Source organism: Galleria mellonella, unplaced genomic scaffold (genome assembly GCF_026898425.1).
Source record: "Galleria mellonella isolate WM207_F2 unplaced genomic scaffold, CSIRO_AGI_GalMel_v1 utg63, whole genome shotgun sequence".
NCBI classification, from domain to species: Eukaryota; Metazoa; Arthropoda; class Insecta; order Lepidoptera; family Pyralidae; genus Galleria; species Galleria mellonella.
The window spans coordinates 6,935,394-6,948,575 of NW_026442130.1; the positions used below are offsets into that span (position 1 = coordinate 6,935,394).

At 29.6% G+C, this 13,182-nt stretch overlaps 2 protein-coding genes across 3 annotated transcripts in view; one reads left to right on the forward strand and one right to left on the reverse strand.

Annotated features, from left to right (window-relative positions):
- Positions 1 to 4,451: 4,451 nt before the first annotated feature.
- LOC113521822 (G-protein coupled receptor dmsr-1-like) overlaps positions 4,452 to 13,182 on the reverse strand; it is a 45,746-nt gene continuing 37,015 nt past the window's right edge. For both annotated transcript variants that reach the window (XM_031909991.2, XM_031909990.2), the window contains one exon: positions 4,452 to 10,003. In XM_031909991.2, coding sequence (XP_031765851.1) covers positions 9,982 to 10,003 — 22 coding nt within the window. In that variant the 3' untranslated portion in view covers positions 4,452 to 9,981. The remainder of the gene's footprint in view (positions 10,004 to 13,182) is intronic.
- Positions 5,733 to 13,182, forward strand: part of LOC128201817 (protein GVQW3-like) — a 38,962-nt gene continuing 31,512 nt past the window's right edge. Inside the window, exon 1 of the mRNA XM_052899920.1 lies at positions 5,733 to 5,753. The gene's annotated coding sequence lies outside the window, so the exon portion shown is untranslated. The remainder of the gene's footprint in view (positions 5,754 to 13,182) is intronic.

The following is a 13,182-nucleotide window of genomic DNA, read 5'->3' on the forward strand; positions in this document are numbered from 1 at the left end:
CTAGTGCTCGTGAAATGTAAGTACTTAACTGTAGAGCAAATACAGTACTGCCGTGACAGGGTTTAGTTATGGGGACTGAGGGCTCCCTTTGCAATGAACCCTATATGTTGATCTCGATGTGGTCTCCACTTGAAGACACTGTAATTAATTCCTAATAAATTTGTCATAATTGGCCAATTGATTAAATTTTATCTTCATCTATCATCACTCATTGGTGCCCCGCCAGCGTATATCAATTTATTTTCATCTCATATTTAATATTTTTTCCAAAAAAATAAAAACACCGACATCAAATTGTAAAACTAATAATTTGTTTTATAACTAAACCACTAAACAGATTTTAATAAAAACTGTGAGGTATATTTTAAAGTACTCGTATATCTTTTTAAATATTTTTTTTTCAAATCAGTTTATAAATGATAGAGTTACGTGATAACTGCAGAGATAACTCACCAGAGGGAACTTTGTACAAAAGTCGATTACTTGGGTACTTCTGTACCATTCATGTTTCTACCGTGAAGCAGTTGTGTGTGTGCATGACTGTGTTTCGGTTTGAAGGGTGGGATATGGCGTGAATTTACAGGGTACAGAAGAATAACACCTGAGTCCTCAGGAATGGCAACGCAACGCATGTGAGGTATCATGGGCGAAACAGTACACTCTGTTATATCCATGGTACTGCTCATGTCTATAGGTGACGGTTACTACTTTCCATCAAGTGGGCCATAAGCTTGTTTGCCATTCTAAGTTGTATAAAAAAAAACAACCGAATCGAGAACCTCCTCGTTTTTTGAACTCTGTTAAATAACACGCCGTGATTTACAGAGTACACTGAGCTTTTTTATTATCTGTATTCAATTTGGAATTTTATATTTAGAAATGTCAAACTCATTGTATCTTTTAATAACAATTTACTAACTCAAGCAGAGGGCAGTTTCAAAATTCGAAACATGCTACGATCGAATTAATTATTATAAATGGGTTTAAAAATTAATCCTTTTTACTTCTGTGCCTATTACATTTAAATTAATTGATACGGGGCACCATCTTCAAGTTTTCACTAGCAACGCAATTGTGTAAATCCAATTTTATTAAACAGATATTTATGCAAGCTTACTTAATTGATAATAAAATAACTTAATACGAAGCCATATCCTTTTATTAAAAAGGATTAGCTCAAAAATAATACAAAGAAAGAAGTACAAAGAGTCCTAATATATTCTGTGATTTTCATATAACGGAGTATACTGTTTCGCCCATGCATTGTCATTCCTGATCACTCGGGTATTATTCCTGTACCCTGTAAATTCACTGCCATATCCCAGGCTTCAAACCGAAACACAGCCATGCAAACACAACTGCTTCACGGTAGAAACACGAATAAGACAGAGATGCCCAAGCAAACGAGTTTTGTACAAAGTGTCCCTCTGGTGTTTACTATTTTGTCTATAAAAAAAATATTTGGGTATGTAAAAGTTTGTTTTTTGGTTAATATAATAATCTAGTATATGTGAGCTAAACTTGATTGAAAATCGTTTAGCCTAATTTAAATTTTCAGTGTTTATTATTCAATCACGCGTAAATATGCGTGATTGAATAGTAAACAGAGTCAAGAGTACGCACGAAACGAGAACGATGATCGTCAATGAATTCTATTTTGAGAGGCGTGAACGAGGCGATATCGCAGCTTAGGATCGTAAAATGAATATTAATTAAGTTAGGGGAAATTTTTGACGTATGTGAACATAAACGTTTAGGCACTGGGATGAATGCCCGTTTAACTCAACCAATTTTCACCTTTCGTAACATCAAAGTCATATAATTCCCCGTAGAAATTCGTATATCAGATCTTCGAACTAATTAAACCTATCTACTTGCTATAATACAGTAAACATGAATGTTTTGATATTACTAACCTCGACCCCGCACTATATGCCCACGCATATTATTCAGTGATACATAATTTAGTAATTAGGTAGAAACTTGTATTAAAATTTTAGATGTAGATTTAACGAATGACTTTGAATCGTTATACACATATATATATATATATATATATATATATATATATATATATATATATATATATAACGATAGCTGTCCTAGACCGGTATGTCATTGATTTGATGAACTGGTTCACCTGCCTCCTTGGGCCGCTATCTTCCTCCACGACACCTGAGTATACACAAAACTTATATTGAAATAGGGTGGCGTGATGTAGGGTACTTCACGTAACCATGACACATAACAGTTTATCCAATAATAGAAATTTTGTCTTATTATGATATCTAGCAAATTGCACATAAAACCATATCGTAGCAAACTATGAATTTCACTTAGATATCGTTTATCATAAAAGAAAACACGAAACGGAGCGTTTGCTCCTAAAATCCTACGATCTCTCTCTCTTTTTTTAATTAGCCCAGACAGTTACAGTACTACATACTATATGCATCAAGTATGTACTTGTACTCACAGCGTTTTTTTTCCGTACATAAAACTACAATGGAGTAGAAATAGAGATAGAACATCTATTCTTGTTCCATTACATAAGAAATGAAGGTTATGCACCATTCGTGCTCAACATACATATGAAGAAAGATATCTGGACCTTGTCGTTACGAAGCTCCACGAGGACATTATAAGATAGATAGATAAACAATTTATTCGTCTCACACATCACTAAAAAGATAAAATATAGTAGTAATGGGCGATATACACAATTATTATAATAGTATATACTTAATATAATAAGAGTTAATATAATTGATGCTAAAACGCAATATCTTAGCGAGCTGTTTTACGGAGCTACCACTGATTTTCAGAAATATGGAAATCGTATTACAATCGCATGATTAAATATAAAAATTCATTAATAAGGATAACTTTTTCAAAAGTGCATATTTTGCCACGTTCAATCTGTGGATGCTGGATCACTGTCAAAACCACCTCCACACTGTCTCTGGAAACTCTCAGTGCCTAATTTCTAGTGAATTCGTCATAATGACCAACTGATATGATATTGTTTTTTAGCATATACGATTTCAGCTTATTTCTCTAAACTGTTTTAGTTTCGAGTCATCAGAGAAATTGACATCCCCAGAAAGCATTTTATAAAAAAAAATTCTATATTTTAGGGACATCAGTTGTTCTGAGGACTCAAATTTTAAAACATAGTTAAAAGGTTCATCGATTTTTTTTAAATCACCCATGATATCAATCTCATCTACCATCCGTTACTAATGCCCATTAGTGTATACCATTAGCGTAGGTGAGGTTAACATTCCATGTCCTAAAAATATATTATAAATATAATAGTAAATTTATTTATTTCTTACCTCTTGGTGTTTAACCAATTATCAAATTCAATCATCGAATGCTAAAACATTTAGCAAATATGAAGTATTTGACATAAACTACTTCTTATCCCGGTCACGCGAACGAAATCGCCAGCACAGTCAGTAATAAATAGTGTAGGTAATTTGGTCCTTAAGAATCCTTCACGTAGGAGACAGACTTGCTTGTTTCATTTATCTTTAGATAATTTATTACTGGTTTATTACTAGACCATACTTTTGACAAATGATATAACGTTGTCACTATTTTATTTTTACTAATTGTATTAAGCTGGTTTTGCCTGCATGAACCAAGTTAAAATTAGCCCTATATTTTATTTAACGATTAACTAGTATATAATCTATTATATGGGCTATCTGTTTGTCTAATTTCAATCTAATCCATTTATGGAAGGGGGAGGGGATTGTTAGTAATACGAACAACCAGTCACATTACTGTTAGGTCGACCTTTACGTGCCCCCCTCCCCCTAGAAACTATTGTGCTGAATTCCAGGTGCACTCATCACGAGGGGCTAACCAACCTGCTTTCATCCTCACCTATCATCCCTTGCTGATAATGCGGTTTACTGGCTGGCAAAAAATGTGTTCAGTCCTTTAAACATAATCGTGATGGTAAGCGGTTAGAGGCCTTTTTTCTATAAAAAAAGGAACTTCCTCGCATGGGCAGTAATAGTAGTATGGTTGAGGAACAAACATACAAAACATCTTTATTTAGTACTACCGTTTTGATATATAGGCAGTTTTCAAAACATCCTTTATGTCTGATAGTCATCAGGACATCTTAGTCCTCAGAAATGACAATACACGAATAATATCATGGACGATACAGCAAACTCGTATTATGTTTATGGTATTGTTCATGTCTATAGGCGAAGGTTACCACTTTCCATCAGGTGGGTCATTATATTGTTTGCCGTTATAAGTTACAGAAAAAAGTCGATTAGACATAATAAATATATAACATAATAAACTCTGTAGTCATTATACGTATTCATATAATTATCAAGTAATGACTTTGGTTAATCAAATGTTTTTTTTATTCTTATTTAAACAACTGAAAAAAAAAAACAATTAGTGAAAAAAAGGAGTGACACGTACAAAGTTACTTTATTGTTTATAATAAAAAGCTTAAATATTTACACTACATATAACAAGCATAATGTGGACTTTGTAAATTTTCTCTCAGTCTATTTACAAATACCTAAATTACTTAAATTCACCTAATTATAAACACTTCATAAAATAATTAAAATAAACGTGTAGTGAGTGAACCGCTCAAACAAGTACCTATTCGTACTTAGTAGGATTAGATACAATGTACATACAAGGCGCAAATAAAAATACAGAATCTAAGTCAATTATAATACAATGTTCCAAGAAATATATTTCGATAAAGTTATTTTCCACGATTTCGTAAATAATACAAATATAATAAGTTATTTATTAAGGTAGGTATATTTAATATACAGGTCATCAAACTCGTATTTTAATAACAACTAACAAGATTTCGGATTAAGTAGCAGTAGTAGTTGACATATTTTTTTTATTCTTACAGCAAAATATAATTAAAAAGGTTTTACAAAATTTTAATATTCATTAAAAATCATATTTTTATTTAAAATTGAAAAAGTTATATCGAGTATATAATGTATTTAATATCGATTCAGAAACTAATTCCATAAATTATTTCGATACATACTGATTTTTATGTTTATTTTTCGACATAAAAATTATTTGTGTTCAACTAGTTTTTGCCCGCGACTTTCCCAATGCAATAGACTACTAGTTGGCTTAACCAAAAAACAACAAATTTCAAGTTCAACCTCCGGAAACACGAAGATGCAAACTACATCTAATACGGTGTATTAGTTTTAGCACAATTCCGCATACGAGAATACCAATAAAACATACAGACAAAAATTCAAAAGAAATTTTGTTTTATCTGCCATTACCCTTATGATCCTTATATATTTTTTTTTACATATCTCCTATCTACAAACAACGTCTAGTTATAATTATATTATAAGAGTATATATGGATATTTACTATTCATCATTCCATCTCTTCATATAATTACGGAGTAAATATACAATATGCCAAAACTTCTTTTCATGACTAGGAAGTCGTGAAACGTGACTAGGAGAACAAAGCACGATTTATTTAACTTTCCTACTTTCGCACAGTGCACTAAAAGGAAAATCCGAATTAAAACACTATATCGAGTTAACAGTTACTTGCTGAAAACGTAATAAGAAAATAGGTTTTCACTAATGGAAGTAAATAATATAATAAATTATTACACCTAATAAACTTTCAATAAACATATCCAAGGACTCAGTCTGTAATGATATGAGAGCAATACCATAATATAAGTATAAATATATATATAATACGAGGTCTGTCCGGAAAGTTCGTATAAAAGTTTTTTAAAAATTTTATTTTACAATTATTCAGGTAAATCAATTTTATCCCCTTCAAAGTACTCCCCCTGTGACATAATGCACTTGTGCCAACGCCGTTTCCACTGTGAGAAGGCTCCTTGAAAGTCCTCTGGTTGTAGGTTTCTCAGCTGCCCCGTCGTAGCTTTTTTTATCTCATTTATGTCCCCCAAATGCCGCCCCCGAAGTACCAATTTGGTTTTTGGGAACAAGAAGAAGTCACACGGGGCCAAATCCGGCGAATATATATAATAGGTATAATAATAATAGGTATATCTTGCGATTTAGTACCTACATGCTACGGATGCAAATATAAAACTCGCTGCACAGTTATTTTTATTTGCAAATAGCGTGTTCTTAAATTGTATTCTTTACCAGATATATGTACATATACTTGGATCACATCAATGTCTTTCCGCTATCAAATATAATATATTTTTAAAGTCATCAAATATAGGACGTTTACTATAACTACCTATACATAATATGTTTTTCATAGTTTTATTTTTTAACAGGTGTAACTAATATCAATATCATTGCAACCATTATCCATCCACTGCTGGACATAAACCGCCCCCATAGACTACGATAAAAAACGGTCCTGATTCACCTGCATCCACTGACTCACTACAATGCATTTCAGGTCGTCACTCCATTTACTAGGAGATCGTGCTACACTGCGTTTGCTCGTACGGGGTCGCCATTCAAGAACCTTTCTTCCACATCGGTTGTCGGTTCTTCGAGCTATGTGACCAGCCCATTGCCATTTCAGCTGGCTTATCCTTCGGGCTATGTCAGTTACTTTGGATCTTTTGCGGATATCCTCGTTTCGGATTTTAACACGATATCACAAAACTAATACATCTATATACAAATAAAAAATTTTTTTACGAATCATAAGTATACGAAAGTTAGCCTTTTTTCGATGAAATGTGATTAAACAATATTAAATTTACTTGCTAACTTGGCGATAAATACATATTCCTGTACTCATTTACATAAAAGACTATTATATTACTATATCGTGTAATAAGTTAGACATGAACTATCAAAAATTTTATTTAGTAGCTTAGTTAACATCACACTTAATACATATATATTAAATTTAAAAGTTAACATATATCAATAGGTACCCGTAGACTAGCGTTTATTTTAATGATGAATCAATATAAATAATTCGATGTAGACTAAATGAATATAGCGCCTACTCACTATGAGAATATAGCTTTTATATTTAAAAAGAACTAATTAAATTGGAAATATTCGAGTTTATTGTTGAATAGGTAGATACAAGTTAAAGGGAATCACTTAAAAAGTCAAAGCAGTACAATTTGTATATGATATTCTAATTTTCCCTCTCATTTTAATATATTATAATTAGGTGTAAAAAATATACTACAGATATATATTCAGAAACATTTTTCTTATTGCAGGCATATTATTTAACTTACTTTAGTATGTCTTTACGTTCAAAATTTGCGAACCATATTTTTTACAACTTGCTAGCGTCCAATTATGCTGAAATTTTACATATTCTTTATAAATACATACTTATGTAAGTTCTGTAACAATAAAATATTATATACCATCGAGCTGGTCTGATTATATTGACAGATGGTTACTATAGGAATTCGCAAACTACAGATTATAAGTCTGTTGTTTGATTTCGTTTGCCTTAACAAAAACTATAGCTCTGTGTAGTGCCCAGAGTTTTGTAATGAAACTAAAAAGCTATAAAATCTTGATTTTTAAAATATTTTTGTCACAAACCTGTTTATTGTGTACCTATAATAGCTTTATAAAACAAACAAATGCCGTCACCCGTTATAATTGTCATATTATAACAGGTTCTTTATTACATTATTTCAAAATATGTTCAATGAATGAGCTAGATTTGTGTAGAACATTAACAGTGTACTTAAATATATTTCATCAAATTTATTATTTTCATTACTTATATTTGGAGTCATCATAGTTGACATCATTTCAATTATTTTGGATTTACTTTTTTCAAATACATCGGTTTAATATAAATCATGATTAAATTAGTGTGAAAGTAAAATTAATGTAAACCCTTTCGATTAATAATCATCATTAAAGTTGTTTGCAAAGTCATCGCATAACAAAGTACATACGTTAAAATCAAACTTTGAAAAAACCTTCCTAATAAAATTTTCGTAATATATATGTATATGCCCAGTGTAAACAACAATTTCTTATTCACAATACTGTGTAATTTTATATAACAATGACTAGATTTTTAAATAATATCTTACATAATAATAAAAATTACTTATAAATGTTAAATAACTTTAATCTGTCACTAATTAATATGATAAGCAGCTGTCAATTTAAACAACGTCGCATTTAAGTTTCTGTAATGAGGTTAATCTTTTTTAGACATAATTAACAGCCAATAAACAATATTTTCCTTAAAAAGTAATGAATAGCCAACAAAAAGTATTTTTATATAAAGTAATCAATATATTATTAATTTGATTCTAAACATAATGCAAAAACAATATTATTAGTATAAAGCAAGACAATAGTGAAACATAACGAATACAAGCTTATAAGTCCTTAACGATGACAATTCAAATTGTGTTACCAATGGCAACCTATGTAATGAAATGAAAGAGATTATTTCAATAGAATATTCCCTTTGATACATAAATATTCTCGTATATTTCAAAAATTTGACCTACCTTTACAACAACAAAACATTACTGCTATAACAGGATGAATAAACAATTTGTTTAAAATGCATAGGTAAACTATATTGAATACTTTCTTTAATACGTGTACATTACTCTTAGGTTTTAACTACCTAATAAAATTTTTAGACTTGCAAGAATAACACAATTATTGTTTTAGTTATATAACCAACCCGAAGCTCTATAACAATATTCATAGAACTGATCAACCTTCATCAAGAAACAACGGCTGAAATCTTACTATTGTTACGAATGTGATAGTTTATAAATACATTTGGATATTTATTAATCAATATTATATTATAAACTTTTAGATGAAGGCGTTTGTAAAGAATCATCGATACAAACACTTTGCCAAATATAAGCAAACATATTTCTTGATGCCTGCGTAATTAGGGATACCAGATTTGTTACAGAATTTATTACAAATTGTAAAATAAAATATATGCTGTATAGTTGATATACAAAAACAATATAAATTTCTAACATCTACATATATCCGAAAAAAAACAAGGAAAATAGGCAATAATGATGCTTATTCATCTATTACTTTGATTAATATTTGAGAATTGATTGGAAATCTGTAATCGTTGTCTGAACCATTGACTACCATTTTTATTAATATACGTAAGTATATTAATTTATATACAATATACATATTTGTATTACGTGAGAAAAAATAGTTTACAATGTAAAATTTAAAATTCCGTCTGAACCGGGGAATTTTTAATCGAATTATTTGCAACACTGAAATATTTTAATTTGTTTTATAAAATATGGATTATTATATATAATATGTTATCGAGTCAAATTGCTCACGTGATGCTTTATTTTGCTTAAGACATATAATTTAAATCCTTTACAGTTTATTTTATCTTAATTTATGTACAAAAAATCCCAGGGCACAACAACTACGAAAATATTTTTTGTGCTATTTCTACTAAATGATTATGAACATTATCACTAGACTTTGGCTTGTATTTATACCCATTTCTTCTAATCAAATAAAAATTTATTAATATTTAAAAATTGCTCATGACCATTATCGGAGACCGGAAAAATAGGAACATTGTCGACTATTACCATACTACAAATAGGAATCCAAGAAAAGGACTCACCCTCTGCTGCGTTATATTACAATATTCTCTTTAAAATGAGAGCAAATCATTCATAACAAGTCTACAAATGTCTTTAACTATCTCATCGGAATTAATAGTCATAAGTATATATATTTATTAAGTAAATATTATAACTACATCAACCTCATAATTGTCTGCTCTAATAAAATCGACCACAATAAGAATAAATTTATCTAGCTAATTACAATCGTGAGTAAATTTTCACATAGGTAACAAAAGTTTTTTCCCTCACTGAAGATCTGTACTTTTAGATACATATCTTAAAACCTTCTTTAAACATTATAGAAAATGTTCACAATTTTCCGGAGCAGCACTCTGCTGTTTACGTCGCCCTCAAGGTATCGATGTTTTTGCACTGAAACAAATAGAATATTTCCATACAGATATAATTAGATATTTGAAAACAATTCAAAACGTAAACATAATAAACATTTTATATATATACCAACCTGGGTATATGAAAACAATGTTTGAATCTGTTATATTAAACTAGTCAAATAGATCAAAACTAAATAACCATTTAAAATGCAAACATATATATATATATATATATATATATATATATATATATATATATATATATATATATATATATATATATATATATATATATATGTATATATGGATATATGAAAACAATTTTTAAACTTTTATATGAAACTTAAGATTATATGATATTATTTAAAATACGTCATATAAAAAAATATATACACGAGCAACAGGTTCATCATTCTTAAGTGTATTTATAAAAAATATATAATTACGCCTGTGAATGTTTTCAAATCGGAGGTGTGCAGTATGACAGATATTTAATAAAGATTTTAAACAATTTATATTATATAGTATCATATATCGATATAAGAAAATTCCATCAACAACAACAACAACATAAACAGTAACTTGTACTACTTAAATTAATCTAAACTATAATCTTCCCGTGTAGCAAGTTTCATCAAAATTAATTCAGGTGTTTGAATATTCAAATAAACACACAAACAAACTCACATTTATAATATAAGTTGTTATATTCACCAACTGTCGTTATTCATTATAGTATTATCAAGATATAATTGACACAGATAGAAGCAGACTATTGAAGAAACGAGAGGATTAATTGTACTTTATAAGTGCAATATATATATATATATTGCATAATTGCCAGATGCATGCATGACAACAAATGCGTTTAAACTAAGACATGCATAAATAGAACTAGGCGGCCTTATTACTAAAAGCAATACATTCAAAAAACCTTAATCTAATATCTATTTATCAACTTACTACAAAATATGTTTGTTTACACTCCATTTTCCAAGAACTAGTCTATCTAGCAAGCACTATCTACAGCATTTAATTAGAAATTACATGAGCGACAGAACGTAGTTATTTTCCGGTTAATTTCTGAATCTAATCCAATACATAGAGCAATATTTGTTCATACACTAATATAGGAGGGTCAGCGTCCGTTGGGTAATAAACTAATTACTGAGATGAGCTTTTTTTGAACTGAAATATAACATCAGGGTTTGCAAATAAGTATAAAAATAAAACAACATAACTAAATACATTATCTAAATGAAAAAAAATCGGATAAAACTTAATATATTTGTCTAATAAGTGAGTCTAGAATGTTCCATATTTATTCCAGACGCCACTAACTCTTTTAATGTTCCCTTCTAGTAACTAATGAAATATAGTCTAACCTTCAATATAATGAAGCACTCAACTTGTTAAACAGTAATGCATGCTATATGTCTACAAAAAGATATTAATGCAGCCAGTTATTATTTGATTTTTTATTCTTATTCTATTATTTAACAAAAAATTGAATATGCAGTATATTTGAAATGAGACTAGAATTATATCGCTGTCACTGCATTAATTTCACTGAATGCTCAAATACTCTGTATTTACATTGTTTTCCTCGCGCTTTCTCTATATACCGTATACTCTAGGATGTCAGCAAAATATCTAACTTTAATTAATATTCGCTGAATAAGATTGAGAATGAGATTAACCCTTGTATGGAGTTTAATTTAATTCAAGGATTTTATGTCAAGCACACTTTAGGCGCAGTTTCAGTTCATATTTCAACAATTATAAATAAAAAAAGACATTAATTATTATCTTTTTTATTTAAGAGTTTCATCTATCAAGGTAACAAATTCATGCATTCTCTTCCAGCCAGGTTTATTCCAGGTCATATCTTTGACATTCCTATACGATATGACAACTAGTGTTTCCTTTATGGCCCATGTAGTTACTTCTCGGTCTTTAATTTAAATTTGTCTTTGAACAAAAATAAATTTAAAAAATAATGCGAAACCATAGTAATGATATACTATTTCGTTTTCAACTAAAATGCTAACATATAAAATTGCTTATAGAACATTAACCTACGTGTGTACTTTAATTGTTATAATGTACATTAGTCATTGCATCGTCCAATCAATATACATTACGGAAGGCAAGAGAACCTCATATAAAAAAGAATGACACGATATTGTTTACAAGCTTTGGAAACAGTTGTCTCACGCTGTCACTGCAATCGCATTTCGGTATAAGTACTATATATTCCACCTATCGTAGCATGGTGCAGATGCCAGAAGATATTTTCACAGTTTTTACCTACCGTAATATTTGATCGACAATGTTGACGTTAAATGCAATCAAATAATCATAATTTACCACTATGAATCTATATATGAGTGTATATGGCATACGATCAAAATCTTTGAATCCGAAAGTCACATTTTAGTAATTTCTTCCATGATTTTATTCGCCGCCCACACATTGCAATAACGCCAAAAATCAAAGAGAAGGTAATACATCCATCACTTGCCTATTTAATTTATAGTATGAATTTATTATTGCTTCTGTATTCAGTGACATAGAAACAATAATAAATAGAAAAGAAACAGGAAATAAAAGCAAAACAGTCCCAAATAATAAACAAGGCCATTTTATAGCGGTTTGTTCTGAACATGAGCTTATGTGAACTATGTAACTTGATTTAGAAATTATTTTGTAGAAAACACTTGACCCTTAATCTCACTTACCCTTAATACTGCTATTACTGGTAAGTTTTTCTCAAGTGTACAGTAAATTAATTTTTTACTTCTCTTGCACAAAATAAACAGTTACTTCGTTCACATACAACATACATAGAAATAAACTATCGAACGAATAATTATCAAAATTAGTTCAGAATTAGCGAAAAATAGACAAATTGAAAACTTCCTCGTTTTTTTAAGATCGGTTCAAAATAATAACCTGTAACATGTAAATTTCACTTAAGCATTCAAAAGGTATTTATATTTTAAGACAACTCTTTTCATTTCAAGCTCATATTCAGGTTTAATACGTGTAATGTTCTCCAAGGATTTACATTCACAACACCATTAGAGCAAAACATAATTATAACTATTCCCGATAGGTACATATATAGCTAGTATTTACTGCGGTGTTTTATTATACAGATATTATAGCGGAAAGAGAAAAATTGTAATTTACGAGGCATATAGTTTATTTATG